This window comes from Pipistrellus kuhlii, unplaced genomic scaffold (assembly GCF_014108245.1).
Source record: "Pipistrellus kuhlii isolate mPipKuh1 unplaced genomic scaffold, mPipKuh1.p scaffold_m20_p_17, whole genome shotgun sequence".
In the NCBI taxonomy this organism is placed as follows: Eukaryota; Metazoa; Chordata; class Mammalia; order Chiroptera; family Vespertilionidae; genus Pipistrellus; species Pipistrellus kuhlii.
In genome coordinates this window covers 714,279-730,296 of record NW_023425482.1, presented here as the reverse complement: position 1 = coordinate 730,296, position 16,018 = coordinate 714,279, and the positions used below count along the sequence as shown (strand labels likewise).

At 39.8% G+C, this 16,018-nt stretch overlaps 1 protein-coding gene across 4 annotated transcripts in view; it reads right to left on the bottom strand.

Annotated features, from left to right (window-relative positions):
• Positions 1-9,731: 9,731 nt before the first annotated feature.
• Positions 9,732-16,018, bottom strand: part of ZNF567 (zinc finger protein 567) — a 59,730-nt gene continuing 53,443 nt past the window's right edge. For 3 of the 4 annotated variants that reach the window (XM_045582492.1, XM_045582494.1, XM_036440318.2), the window contains 2 exons: positions 14,213-14,299; positions 9,732-11,769 (listed from right to left, as the gene is read on the bottom strand). In XM_045582492.1, coding sequence (XP_045438448.1) covers positions 10,049-11,769; positions 14,213-14,299 — 1,808 coding nt within the window. In that variant the 3' untranslated portion in view covers positions 9,732-10,048. The remainder of the gene's footprint in view (positions 11,770-14,212; positions 14,300-16,018) is intronic. The other variant, XM_045582493.1, reaches the window with a different exon arrangement.

The following is a 16,018-nucleotide window of genomic DNA, read 5'->3' as shown; positions in this document are numbered from 1 at the left end:
CTGAGGACTCCTGGACAGGGAGAGGGCACGGCCAGGCTGAGGACCCCCCACACCCCGCAAGTGCATAAATTTCATGTACGAGGCCTCTAGTTTATGGATAAAAGGCCCAAGATCAGCACTAGCACCAGGCTTTTTCCTTCACAGCTGGGTCTCACCTGAGACCTCTAAGCCCAAAACAAATAGCAACAATAGTCATCTGCAGATCTCTCTGTATCTCCTGTGGGTGGCCACAGGCAGTGTTTGACATTGTACCTTTCTAGAGGCCGTAGAGCCAGAGCATCCAGTGGAAAGCTTCAGGCCATAACAGATTACAACTCTACACATCCACAAACAATCTACTTAAGAGGCAGACTTCAGTGAGCATGAAAACCCTACTGAAACAAATCCTGCTCTATAGAGGTGTTTCCTACATAGGAACTCTCCCACTGTAGTTTCAGCTAGTCCTCACAGCTAATTGGTTGGAGGTCAACTCCTCCGAGTGATGCCAACAGCAATTAAGGCTCAATTACAACAAGGCTGTACACACAGTGGCACATCTAGAGACTGGGGAGGCTGAATCACTGGGCCCTATAGGACACCTACTACACAAGGCCACTCTACCAATTCCAGGAGACATAGAAGCTCTACCCAATACATAGAAACAAACACAGAGATCATCCAAATTGCAGAGACAAAGAAACCTGTCACAAATGAAAGGAATGGAAGCAAGCAAACTAGTGGATACAGAGTTCAAAACCATGGTTATAAGTTACTCAAGGGTCTTCATGAGACTTTCAAGGATCATAGTGAGAATGCCAAAGACATGAAAAAAGACCAGTCAGAAATTAAGCATACACTAATTGAAATAAAGAATAATTTACAGGGATTCAATGGTAGAGTAGAGGATTTGGAATGAATATGAGGAAGCAAAACACAATTAGAAGAGCAAAATGAATAAAAAAAACAAAAACATGAATATAGTGTAAGGAGCCTCTGGGACAACTTCAAGGGTACCTTGCTCAAGAGAGAGAACAAGATATTGAAAACCTATTTGAAGAAATAATGACAGAAAGCCTCCCCTATTGGTGAAACAAATAGTCTTACAAGTACAAGAAGTGTAGAGTCCCAAATAAGAGGAACACAAAGAGTCTCACACCAAGGCACATCATAATTAAAATGCCAAGGTTAAAGCCAAAGAGAGAATCTTAAAAGCACTGGGTTCCAGCACTGGCTGTGGGTGCAAGTGGTGACTCCTGTGCCAGCAGTAGGTGCTAATGGGGCTGTCACTGGAAGCAGGTGCAAGAGGTGGCTGCTAGCCCCAATCACCCCTCAGGAGCAGGGGAAGGTGAAGCACTGAGGGGTTATTGGGGCTGGGCACTGGCAGCGGGTGTGAGCAGGGCCAGTGTTGGCAGCAGGTGCAAGTGCTGGGTGGGACCATGGCTCATGAGAGAAAATAATTTTCAGTAACCACCAGAGGCTAGCCCTGATGACAACTGGTGCTCCACCTTGGTCTGGTGCCCCTACTCACCTGCTCCACCATACTACCATGACTGAACACCTGCCATGTTCCATGTGCACACCTTGATGTCCCTACATATGTCATAGCGACTGGTTGTTTGGTTGTTCAGTTCCACCGTTGTCTATTTGCATATTAGCCTTTTATTATACAGGACTAGAGGTCCAGTGCATGAAATTTGTGTGTGTGTGTGTGTGTGTGTGTCAGCCCAGCCTGCATCCTCTCCAATCTGGGACATCCCTCTCACAATCCAGGACTGCTAGCTCCCAACTAGTCACCTGCTTGCCCCTAACCACTGCTGCCTGTCAGCCTGATCACTCCCTAACCACTCCCATGTCAGCCTAATTGATGCTTAATTGCTCCCCTGCCAGCCTGATTGCCCCTAACTGCCACCCCCTGCAGGCCTGGTCACCCCCAATTGCTTTTCCCTGCAGGCCTGGGTCCCCCCAACTACCCTTCCCTGCAGGCCTGGTCACACCCAACACCCCTCCTTTGCCAACCTGGTCACCCCTAACTGACCTCCCTGTTGGTCATCTTGTGGTGGCTGTCTTATGTCCACATTGGGGCAGCCATCTTTGACTGCATCGGGAAAGCCATCTTGTGTGTTGGAGTGATGATCAATTTGCATATTACTCTTTTATTAGATAAGATAGAGGCCTGGTGCACAGGTGGGCTCCTGCTGGTTTTCCTTGAAGGGTGCCCTGGATCAGGGTTGGGGTCCCCTTGGGGCATGTGGCAGCCTGGGTGAGTGGCCTGTGGTAGTTTGCAGGCTGGTCACACCACCCAGCGACTCAAGCAGAGGCCCTGGTATCTGGGATTTATTTATCCTCTATAATTGAAACTTTGTAGCCTTGAGTGGAGACCAAGGCAGGCCAGGGCTGCGGGAGCTTGGCTTCCTCCATCACTAGGGGCAACCCTAGCCTCCTCTCTCTCCAGCACTGTGGCTTCTGCCATTTTTGTTGGGATTTATTTATCTTCTATAATTGAAACTTTGTAGCTTTGAGGGGAGGCCAGAGCCAGCCAGGGCGGGCCAGATTGCTTCCTCCATTGCCAGGGAAACCCAAGCCTCCTGCTAGCTCTGTGACTTCAACCATCTTGGTTGGGTGAATTTGCATACTCGCTCCTAATTGGCTGGTAGGCAGAGCAGAGGTATGGTAAATTTGCATGTTTCTCTTTTATTAGTGTAGATTTTAAATACACTCTTACTTTCAATAAAATACACCTTAAATAAAGCACAAGACATTACATCAAAAGTTACAAATCCACTTTATAGACTTTCTGTAATAAAAAGCTAAAAAGCAGGTGAACTTAAAGTTATATAACAATTAATGTTTTATTTTAAAATATTTAAATGTTCAATAAGTTTTATTATTTAACCCAGCAATGCTTCAATTTTTTAAGTCACCAAAGACTTTGAAATCTATGTATAGGCTTATATAACCACCACTAAAAAACTATTAAAAATCCTTCACAGTGTTGATTTAAAAACACTGAAATTTCTAAAGAATTTTTGTGAGTTTATGTGAGCAAAACTGTCAACAATTGCTGGGAAGCAGTATCTCAACAGATTGGAATAGTACTCCAGAGAATGGCACACAGTTTCTCATCTATTTTTATGCATGACGATCAAAGGAGGGAATGTATATGGGAAAGTACAGGACTTGCTTGGAATGTTTGTAGGGAGTATTCTCTGAAAAGTTGGGGGTGTCTGAGGAGACCTTGTCAAAGGCAATAGCTCCTACCTTGACTTTTCCAAACAATTCCAATCCCCCGGAGTGTTTAGCTAGAATCTCTATGTTTAGTCTTTAAAGACCCATTCTTGCTTAAAGGATGCATGCATTTTCTCAAGAATGCTTACCCTGCTAATAGTATCTAATAGTTAAATTTAGCTCAAGTTGTTGACCAATAAAGGCCAAAGGAGGAAGGTGAACAGGGCTACTTGGTGGTGCTAGCCAAGTAGTGCTTTAGCCCTCTCTTTCACAGAAATGTGTGTTAGAGCAATCTGTTCATCCATCACTCAGGCAGATGTAGGTGGGTTACATGAAATCCACTGGTGATAGATTAAATAGGCAGGAGAAAGCAAAGGGGGATTGGATAAAAAGTAAAATGATAGACACATAGGTGGATGCAGGATAGTCAACAATTTACATGATAACAATAATAATGAAGCATCCTGGGGTCCAGAAAAAGGGAAGTTACAAGTTACCCAGACATTTCAAGGATATCCTATGTAATAGAAGCCTAATATGAGCAGCCAGGTAGGGAGTGGCCAGACCCGGAGCAGCCGGGCCCAGAACAGCTGGGTTGGGAGCCGCCAGGCTCAGAGCAGCAGCAGCCAGGCCCGGAGCAGCAGCAGCCAGGCCCTGAGCGGCCGGGCCCGGAGCAGCTGGTCCCAGAGCAGCTGGGTCGGGAGCAGCCAGGTGCAGAGCAGCAGCAGCCAGGCCCAGAGAAGCCAGGCCGGAAGCAGCCAGGCCCGGAGCAGCAGCAGCCAGGACCAGAGTGGCAACAGCTGGGCCTGGAGCAGCAGCGGCCAGGCCCAAAGCAGCCAGGCCAGGAGCGGCCAGGCCAGGAGCAGCAGCATCCAGACCCGGAGCAGCTGGTTATGGTGAAGATCAGAGCAACAGAGGCCAGGCCCGGAGCAGCCCAGCCTGAAACAGCTCACTCATCGCCTGCCCATGCCCCAGGGCTGCTTCTTGGACATGGCTGGAAACTTTTGGGGGAACTGGAGGGTCTGCTGGATCGGGTGATGAAGGCTTAGATCTGGGTGTGTTGAGTTGTTGTGGCGCTGGGGTGTTGATCTGTGGGTGCCTTGTGTGGGGTCTGGATGAGGTTGGTTGATCTATTTGGAAGTGTCTTTTGTGTGAAGTGTATCCTTGGGCATGTGGAGGTATTATTGATTTGAGAAAATGCTAAGTTACTGATTTACTATCTGAAAAATTTAAAGTTCTGACAGTTTAAGGTCTCTTGCCAAAAAGAGGTTTTAAAGCTAACACCTTAATTTTAATGAAGGGGAGGACAAGCCCTTCCCACCCAGAACAGGTAATCCAAATCCAGCCAGCAGCTATCTTTAAACAATATGTTCATTTACATTTGAATGGCTATGCCTTTTGATAGCCTAAGGGCAAGTTTACATGTAAACAAGTTTGCTTCTCAGTTCCCAGGGAAGAAAAAAGGTTTAAAATTATTAGATTTCAGGGTTTGTTCTTGGAAATATAAAAGTTTATTAATTAAAAAAACACACACAAAAAACCCAAACCAAAAACAAAAAACAAGGAAATTAAAAAAACTGATGAACAATATTAACTGTTGAATATAATAGAATCAGAGATAAGGGAGGAGAGTGGACTGACAATTCTTGGGGAAAAGAGGAGTGGTGGATGTGGGAAGAGACTGAACATAAACTGTGCAACTATGGATGAGGACAATGGGAGGTGGGGAAAGGGCAGAGGGTGGGGTGGGAACCTAGTGGAGGGAGGAAGAAATGAAGAACTTTTGTAATAATATGAACAATAAAGATTGATTTAAAAAAAAAAATAGAAGCCTAATATGAAAATCAAGTAAATGGCAGAACAACAGTTTACTATGATGAGTACTAACCACTAGCAGGCTGATACTCAATGGAGGAGCTGCCCCCTGATGGTCAGTGCACTCCCACAAGGGGAGTGCTGCTCATCCAGAAGCCAAGCTCATGGCTGGTGAGCATAGAGGCAGTGGTGGGAGCCTCTCCTGCCTCTGCAGCCCTAAGGATGTTCGACTACTGGATAAGGCCCACTCTCCAGGACTTGTACATCCCCTGAGGGCTCCTGTACTGTGAAAGGGCATAGGCTGGGCTGAGGGACCAACCCTGAGTGCAGGAATTTCATGCACCAGGCCTCTAGTGTTATCATAGATGCAAAAAAACAGATACGCTCAGTTAAGGTAAAGGTTGACTGTAAATATCTCTTTTCCACATCCAGTGCAGTTAGAGATTGGACTGGTCCCTGGATAGGGGAGGCTGGGGATTGAGAAAATGAAAGAAAAAGACAGCTACAGAGATGGAAGGAAAAAGATGGGGTCAGGTGGGACCACTGTTCTCTGAAGGAGTGACAGGGACCCAGACCCAATGCACCGTGTTTATTTTATACAGCAAAACCCAGGAAATTTTACTAAAGGTCAAGTCAAAGGAGATTATGTGCATTCTTTGGTAGGCCCAAGTTGTATTCATTCCTGGTGCTTGGATGGATTTAGATAATGAAACCCACTCCCTGGTGGTACCTGGTCTGAAGCTGGCAAGGTGTATTTCCAGGACATGGCTCTGCCAATGCCACTGGATTCAGCAACATAATTTAAAAAAAAGCCCTTGTCAGTGAAGATACAGGCTTAGGATGTAACTACTCACCATAATAGCTTTCAGTTAAAGTTTAATTTTAGAATATCCATTGTGGTTACTTTTATTTATTATATTTGTTAATTTATTTTTCCACAAGCCTTCCCTACCTCCTGTCGCATATCTTCCTCACCCCCACCCCCAGTGTCTGTGTCCATTGGTTGCACTTCTATGCATGCATACAAGTCCTTTGGTTGATCTCTTCCCTCTTCAGCCTTTCTGCTGTAATTTTACAGTCTGTTCAATGCTTTACTGCATTTGTATCTATCTTTTTGTTAATGAGGTTATAATGTTCTTCATTTTCCATAAACGAGTGAGACCATGTGGTATTTTTCTTTCATTGCCTAGCTTATTTCACTAAATATTCTCCAGTTCAATTTATGCTGCTGCAAATGGTAAGAATTCTTTTTTATAGCAGCATAATATTCCATTGTATAGATGTACCATAGTTTTCTAATCCAATCATAGGCTGTTTCCAAATCCTAGCTATAGTGAATTGTGCTGCTATGAACATAGAGGTACATATATCCTTTCTGATTGTTTTTAGTTCCTTGGGATATATTCCTAGAAGTGGGATTACTGGGTAAAATGGGAGTTCCATTTTTAAAATTTTGAGGAAATTCCATACTGTTCTCCACAGAGGCTGCACCAGTCTGCATTACCACCAGCAGTGCACAAGGGTTCCTTCTCTGCATCCTCTCCAGCTCTTGTTGTTTGATTTGTTGATGATAGCAACTCTGAGAGGTGTGAGAAGTGTCATTTTGATTTGCATCTCTTGGATAATTAGTGACTTTGAGCATGTTTTCATATGTCTCTTGGGCTTCCATCTGTCTTATTTTGAAAAGTACCTATTTAAAAAAAGGTCTGTGCCCCTCCCCCCCTTTTTTATAGGACATTTATCTTTCTTTTATTAAGTTGTATGAGTTCCCTGTAAATGTTAAAGATTTATCAGTGATAATACTGGCAAATATGTTCTCCCATTCAGTGGGTTTTCTTGTTGTTTTGTTGATGGTTTCTTTTGCTGTGAAAAAGCTTTTTGTTTTAATGTAGTCCCATTTGTTACTTTTCTCTTTAGTTTCCATTGCCCTAGGAGCGGTATAGAAGAAATTGCTTTGATGTATGTCTGAGATTTTGCTGCCTGTGGATTCCTCTAGTATTTTTATGGTTTCCCGTCTTATGTTTAAGTTCTTTATCCATTTTGTGTTTATTTTTGTGTATACTGTAAGTTGGTCTAGTTCCATCTTTTTTGCATGTATCTGTCCAATTTTCCCAACACCATTTATTGAAGAGAATATCTTGACTCCATTGTATGTTCATGCCTCCTTTGTCAAATATCAATTGAGCATAGTGGTTTGGGTTGTTATCTGGGTTCTCTATTCTATTCCATTGGTCTCTATGTCTGTTCTTGTGCCAGTACCAGGTTGTTTTGAGAAGAGTGGCTTTGTAATACAGCTTGAAATCTAGTATTGAGACCCACCTATTTTATACTTCTTTCTCAAGATTGCTTTGGCTATTGGGGGGTCTTTTTTTTTTTTTTCCCATATGAATTTTTGGAGAGTTATTTCTAGGTCTATGAAATATGTCATTGGTATTTTAATGGGGATTGTGTTGAATCTATAGATTGCTTTGGGTAGTATGGACATTTTAATGACGTTGATTCTACCAATCCATGAACATGGTATGTTCTTCCATTTGTTTACATCTTCCTCCATTTCTTTTTTCAGTGTCCTGTATTTTTCCATGATTAGGTAGGTCTTTTACTTACTCAGTTAATTCTATTTCTAAGTATCTTAATTTCTAGGTCTCTCTTTCTGTAAGTTCACTATTGGTGTATAGAAATGTCATAGATTTCTTGGTGTCAATTTTGTATTCTTCTACATTGCTAAATTCATTTATTAAGTCTAATAGTTTTTTGCTGGAATTTTTAGATTTTTTTTAATGTACAATATCATGTCACATGTGAATAAGGACAGTTTTACTTCTTTTCCAATTTGGATGCCTTTTATTTCTTCTTCTTGTCTGATTGCAATGGTTAGTACTTTCAGCACTATGTTGAACATGAGTGGTGAGAGTGGGCATCCCTGTCTTCATCCTGTTGTTAGGATAAATTGTTTTAGTTTTTACCCATTAAGTATGATGTTGGCTGTGGATTTGTCATATATGACTTTTATTATGTTGAAGTATGATCCTTCTATTCCCACCTTGCTGAGAGTTTTTATCAAGAAAGAGTAATGGATTTTTTTTCAGAAGCATTTTATGCATCAATTGATATGACTGTGATTTCTTTAAAAATATATTTTATTAATTTTTTTTTACAGAGAGAGGGATAGAAAGTTAGAAACATCGATGAGAGAGAATCAATCAGGGATGCTCCTGCAATCAAGGTACATGCCCTTGACTGGAATCGAACCTGGGACCTTTCAGTCTGCAGGCCGAGGCTCTATCCATTGATCCAAATTGGTTTTGGCAATGACTGTGATGTTTATTTCTCAATTTGTTTATATGATGTATCACATTTTTTGATTTGCAGATATTGTACCATTCTTGCATCCCTGGGATAAATCCTACTTGGTCATGGTGTATGATCTTTCTGATGTGCTGCTGGATCTGATTTGCTAGAATTTTGTTGAGGATTTTGGCACTTATGTTCATGAGGGATATTGGCCTGTTGGCCTGCCTGCCTGATTGCCCATAACTGCTTCTGCCTGCTAGCCTGATCAATCTCTAACCACTCCCCTACCAGCGTGATTAATACTTAACTGCTCCCCTGCCAGCCTGATTGCATCTGCCCTCCCCTGCAGGCCTGGTTCCTCACCCTCCACCCAACTGCCCTTCCTTGCAGGCCTGGTTGCCCCCAACTTCCCTCCTCTGCCATCCTGATCACCCCTAACTGCCCTCCCCTGCAGGCTTGATTGCCCTCAACTGACCTCACTTGCAGGCCTGGTCCCTCCCAACTGTCCTCCTCTGCTGGCCATGTTCTGTCCACATGGGGACAGCCATCTTATATTTGAGTGATGGTCAATTTGCATATTACTCTTTTATTAGATAGGACAGGAATTATATATAGCATTACTTATACATATTTACCGTAACTATGTCTTCTGTAATAACTATACTCCCAAATTTTACTCACCTATGTTCCTTCTTAACCTTTATGTCTCTTGTATGAATTCTCTGATGTTGGATTAGGTGTAAACTATGCCTAAAATTACTCTTTTAATCATGACAATTATAGGATTCCCTCCAAAAACATTGTGTAAGGTTTCAGACACAACTAAAGATCTTTCTACATTAATGATATTCATATATGCATGACTAATATTCTCACAATTATGACATAAGAATTTGATTTAATAGGAATTCTCCAGTTGAATGATTGCTAAAGACCTTCCTCCACATTGATTACAATCAGAGCTGTTACTTTTCAAAGTGCATCATTTCATGTTGAGAAAGGTCTGAGATATTTGACAGTGTCTATCATAAATTGAAAAAGCTTACATCTCCCTTTGGATGGGGTAATTCCAGTCTTAATATAAAACCACCAGAAATACACACATGCACAAAGAAATATACAATAATACTTATTATAGCATCTTTATTATAACACAAAATTATAAAAAATACAAATAACCATCAAAAGGATAAACAGCAGGATATTCTTAAAGTGGAATACTATACAAAATGAATATGAAAACACTTCTGCCACATACAATAATGTATTAATCTTCAGAATGTTGAGTGAAAAAAGACACAAAAGAATTCATGATGCATGATAAAATTAGGTAAAGACATGCAAAAACTATTTCATGATGTTATAAGCCAGGGAAGTGATAATCTTTGGGGAAGTAGTAACTATGGTTTTCTATTTCCACCAAATGCAATGAGAAATATAGTTCATATTTCATTTCTCTTATGGAAACTAATGCTTATAGCCATTTAAAAACCTTGCCCTCCATGTATAAGTTTTTAAAAAGTAAATTGAGTCAGCAGAACTTGAAAACAAAAATTAGATTCACTGCTGATAGTTCAGTAACAATGATCATACCTATTTTTATGCTACTAAACAGTACAAAAGTTATGCTGTATGATACTTTAAATTAATAACATGTGATTAAAATGACATTAGCATGATTTTAAAAACTAAAGTTTTACAATAACTTGGGAAGGCTTCCCAAAGAAATAACATTTTATTGCATGTCCATTTTTTCTCCCTTGTGAGTTCTCTGGTGGACAATGAGGTTTCTCTTATAACTAAAGGACTTACCACACTCATTACAAATATAGGGTTTCTCCCCTGAGTGAGTTCTCTGATGTACAATGAGATTTGTCTTTTGGCGAAAGCACTTTTCACATTCATTGCACTTGTATGGTTTCTCTCCTGTATGAGTTCTTTGATGATGAACGAGATATGACTTCCTGCTAAAGGCTTTCCCACACTGAGAACATTCATATGATTTCTGACCTGTATGTATTTTGTGATGTACAGTGAGGGTTGCTTTCTGGCGAAAGGACTTCCCACATTCATTACAAACATAGGGTTTTTCCCCTGTATGGATTCTCTGATGTAGATTGAGATTTGTCTTCTGACTGAAGGATTTACCACATTCATTACATTCATATGGTTTCTCTCCTGTGTGAGTTCTGTGATGATCAATGAGATATGACTTCATTCTAAAGGCCTTCCCACAGTGAGGGCATTCATAAGATTTTTCCCCAGTATGTGTTCTCTGATGTAATACAAGGGTTGTCTTCTGGCGGAAGGACTTTTCACATTCATTACAAATGTAGGGTTTCTCCTTATTATGAGTTTTCTCATGAAGAGCAAGAGTTGTCTTCTGGGAAAAGGATTTCCCACATTCATTACAAATATAAGGCTTTTCCCCTGTATGAGTTCTCTGATGTACAGTAAGGTTTGCCTTCTGGTGAAATGACTTCCCACATTCAACACAAATATAAGGCTTCTCACCTGTATGAATTCTCTGATGTAGAGAGAGGGTTGTCTTCTGGCGGAAAGACTTCCCACAGTCATTACACTCATATGGTTTCTCTCCTGTATGAGTTCTCTGATGACGGATGAGATGTGACTTCAATCTGAAGGCATTCCTACACTGTAGACATTCATATGATTTCTCCCCTGTATGTGTTCTTTGATGATCAGTGAGAGCTGTCTTTAAACGAAAGGACTTACCACATTCATTACAAACAAAGGGTTTCTCTCCTGTGTGTGTTCTCTGATGATCAGTGAGATATGACTTTCTTCTAAATGAACTTCCACACTGATGACATTGATAGGGTTTTTCCTCTGTGTGAATTCCCTGATGCAGAATCAATACTGACTTCCTGCAGAAGGACTTTCCACATTCAGTGCAAATATGTTTTTTTTCAATATTAGTTGCTCTTCTCCTTTTATTATATTCAGATGTGTTTTCTCTTATGTATGTTCTCTGATATGTAAGTAAGCTTTCCTTTTTAAGCAATAATTTCTCGCAGTCATTATATCCAAATGACTGAGCTGGAGTTTCCATCTTATGATATTGCATACAAACTTCATTATGACTGATAGCCCTACCATTTTGATTATGAGATTTGACTCCATTGTGAGCTGTCTCTGATTTAGCACTAAAAAGTGACTTCTCATATCCATCATACTCACTATGCCTCTTTCTTGCAGGACTTATATTACTGATGACTAATTCTGATACATTTTTAAAAATATTTCCATGATGGTTATATTCAGGAATTAGATTTTTTGAATCTATAGGGTTTTTGCTTAATGTAACTCTGTTGTCATATGCATTATTGTTCTCCTTAATCAGTTTTTTATGACTGATGAATACAGATGATCTAGAATACTTCTGTTGGTGTTTCTTGAATTTCACTAAAATGTCTTCGGCTTTCCATTTTTTTTCTAGAAAAGAATATAATTAGTAATAACTTGTGAATATTCACACATTTGCTATGAAAAGGAATTGAACTAGGGTCTATTATGTAAGGCAAAATAATACCTCAGACAAATTACTCACTGCATGGGACACAAAAGCTAAATAAAACATCTGCTTCAGTGTGGAAAAGAATAAAAAAAATAAGCAGTGAATGCCAATAACTCTTCCCATTTTCACTAGAACATCATACATAAAGTTGACCAAACAAAAGAAGCAGTGAAGAGGAAACAAAAATGGTGGAAGAGGAATTGATGTTTTGATAGGTAGGTTCATAGGCAACAAAGTGAAACTATCAAGGGCATTGAGCTTTTAGTAGGATGGACAAGATTAGTAGAAAAGCTTATTTAGGGAAACTATTAGAAAAAGGATTACTTCGGGAGGACTCAGATCAGAGGCTATACTTTTATTTATCACTTTTAGATTGCAAGGTAAAACACTTCCAGTTGTTCTGCCACTCCTGTCCTTGTAGCCATCAATAATTAAGAATTCTAAGCATCAATTAATTTCCTAGTGTTTAGAAAAACTAGCCTATAATCTAGGTCTAATTCTCCATATAGCTGAGAATCATATTCTTTTCTGAAACACACACACACACACACACACACACACACACACACAAAACAAAACAAAACAAAATTAAGCTGGGACCGGTTTGGCTCAGTGGATAGAGCGTCGGCCTGCGGACTGAAAGGCTCGAATCCGGGCAAGGGCATGTATCTTGGTTGCAGGCACATCCCCAGTAGGGGGTGTGCAAGAGGCAGCTGATCGATGATTCTCTCTCATCGATGTTTCTAACTTTTTATCTCTCTCTTCTTTTCTGTGAAAAATCAATAAAATATATTTAAAAAAACAAACAAACAAAAAAATAAAACAAAACAAAATTAAGAGAATACAACAGGAAATTTAAAACAGACTAGGGTTATACTCACTGGTGTATTCAGATTGCTGTACAATAATAAAAAAAAACCCCTCTCATAACCATAAATTATAAAAAAAATTCCTTTTTTAATAGCTGACTTACTTTTTCAGATGTAAAGAAACTGTTCAAGTCTTTCTCCAATTTACAGTAACATTCCCAACTCCAGATGAGATGGTTTATTCTGGTTCTAGTTTGTTCTTTAATTTTTACCTTCATTTCTTTTATAAGGTTACAGCTATATTTGACTTCTGCTACTTTGCTATCATCCAAATCTAGTGGGGCAATGCTAAACCTAGGCCTTGAGTCCATTACCATCAATACTAACATACAAGGAATTTTTCTATAAATAAAACTTTACATCCCTATAATCATTATTTATATCGATATTCAAATTTTAAGAGTTGTTCCTATATCTGACAAATCTCAGCCATAAAAAGTTTACATTGATGTTATGTGTCATAGGTAGTGTTTAGTAAAAATAAAACATTTCACTTAGAATGTATACTGCCATGGCCTAAACAGGTATATCCTGAAAGGAACTTATAAGTACAAGTAGTCCTCAGGTTATGTCGGACTCAATGTACGTTGTTTCATTGTTACATAGCCATCTCCTATTTATTTATAAAAAAGAGAAACTTCCATCATTTTGATGTATATACATGTGTGCTTTATGTTTTTTATTATTTATTTACCACAAATAAAGGTCAGGAATTGTTATCTTTCTTTAAAATTTTTTACTGTTTCAGTTCATTACTGCTATGTATGTGCTCCATGTGAATGACACAGGCGCTTATGTAGTTAGGTTCCAACTTACGACAAGAATCGCGTTAGGTCGCACTGTAGGAACAGATCTGAATAACCTGAGGGCCTACTGTACATGCTTTCTGAATGAGGGAAACAAGATATCTCCCCTGTACAGCTCCACAAACAGTTTATGAGGCAAATACTAAATACCTAACATGTTATATACTACAGCAAATTCTGAAACAAGGGATCTTATCTTTGAGGGAAAGAATTCTTAAGCATCAACCAAGTACAATCAGATATTACACTATATAATCATATACAACTACTATATATGTCATAATTCTTAAGTAGCAAGGGAATTCACTGAAAAAAACACAACAGTGGATATGAGGAGTGGGCAAGCAATAATTCATGGAGAAGAAATCTCATGACTGAATCATAAGATACACAGTTTGTGAAAGTGAGAATACAATACAATGAAAAACACAGATATGACAAATCCTACATTGTTGGAAAAAAGTTAATAGACTGGAATAAGTGGAAATTAGAAAGAGTTTCCAAGAGAGAAATAAATTTGAAAAGAACAGATTAAGACTTACTATGTTAGTCCTTGAATAATTAAGAATTTCAATTTCATATAAAAAACAAATAATAACAAGTGATAGATATCTTGTCACTAACTTCATAACCATTTAAACATTTCTTTTCCACTAGTTTCATTTGCCTGAGAGTCAGAAATTCACCTAAGTAGGTCTGACCTGTCAACGATGTCCATGGCTCTTCTCCTTGTTCCAACTTCAGGATCACATCAGGCTTGGTCATGTGACACCCTGATAAGGAAATATTTGGATTAAGTTGCTCAAGGTTCAATATACTTGGAAAAACTAGTAAGGTTTTTTTTTTTTTTTTAAATAAATCTTTATTGTTCAGATTATTACAAATGTGATCCTCTTCCCCCCCTCAATTGCTCCCCTTCACCACATTCCCACCCCACCCTCTGTCCTTTTCCCATCCCCCATTGTCCTCATCCATAGGTGCAATTTTTGTTCAGTCTCTTCCCGCACCCCCACTCCCCTTTTCCCTGAGAATCATCAGTCCACTCCCCTTCCATACCTCTGATTCTATTATATTCACCAGTTAATATTGTTCATCAGATTTTTAAATTCTCTTGGTTTTTAGATTCACTTGTTGATAGCTACGTATTTGTTGATCATAATTTTTATCTTTATCTTCTTCCTCTTCCTAAATAACCTCCTTCAGCAATTCATATAATTCTGGTTTGGTGGTGATGGACTCTTTTAGCTTTTTTTTATTTGTGAAGCTCTTTATCTGTCCTTTGATTCTGAGTGATAGCTTTGCTGGGTAGAGTATTTTTGGCTGTAGGTTCTTGTTATTCATCACCTTGAATATTTCTTGCCATTCCCGTCTGGCCTGCATGGTTTCTGTTGAGAAATCAGCTGACAATCTTATGGGTGCTCCTTTATAGGTCACTACCTGCTTTTCTCTTGCTGCTTTTAATATTCTCTGTCTTTTGCTCTTGGAATTTTAATTATAATATGTCTTGGTGTGGTCCTCCTTGGATTCCTTTTGTTTGGGGTTCTGCGGGCTTCCTGGACTTGTAAGTCTATTTCTTTCCCCAAGTGGGGGAAGTTTTCTGTTACTATTTCTTCTAGTACTCTTTCGGTATCTTGCTCTCTCTCTTCTGGAATCCCCATAATTCTAATGTTGGTTCGCTTGAAATTGTCCCAGAGGTTTCTTACACTATCTTCAACTTTCTGGATTCTCTTATCTTCGCCCTTCTGCAGAGGAGTGTCCTCTGGCTCTTTGTGTTCTAAATCTTTGTCTTGATTCTTGCGATCTTCTAGTCTGTTTTTAGGACTTTGAATAATATTTTTTATTTCAGACAATGTTTTCTTCATTTCTTGTTGATCCCTTATTATTTCTAGTTGCTCCCTTTTCATATCCTCATAGGTCTCATTTATTTTATTGGCCTTTTTTAGGATATTGTTGAATAACCTTAAACTGTAGTTTTGAACTCAATGTCCAATCTTTTCTTTTCCTCCATCTCCTTCCTTTGTGTCCTTCTTGTCTGCATTTTAGTTGTTTCCCTGATTTGATGGAATAGCTTTGTGTGCTAGGTGTTCTGGTAGAGCCAGTAGCACAGTCTTCCCAGTTACCTGCATTGGACAGTCTTGGTGTAGCCCTTTGTGGGCTGTGTGTGCAGTCTTGTTGTTAAGCCTTGCTTATTGTTGGTATCACTGGGAAGCGTTGATCTCCAAGCCAATTGGCTGTGAGGATCAGCAGTGTCTCAGCTAGGAGGATTTCCGTACTCTGCTTGAATAGGGCGGGGTCTCGGGGTGGCGCAGACAATCTTTGGTTCCCTGTCAGTCTCGCCTTAGAAAAGTCCTGTTCGTGGAGAGTTTTGGAAGATTGGTTGCAGGCGCGCGCACCTCTTTGGTAAAGGCGCAGACAAGCTTTGGATTCCTGCAAGTCCCTCCTTAGAGAGAGCCAGCCTCTGGGAGAGCTTCTGTGCTCAGCCACAGGTAGGG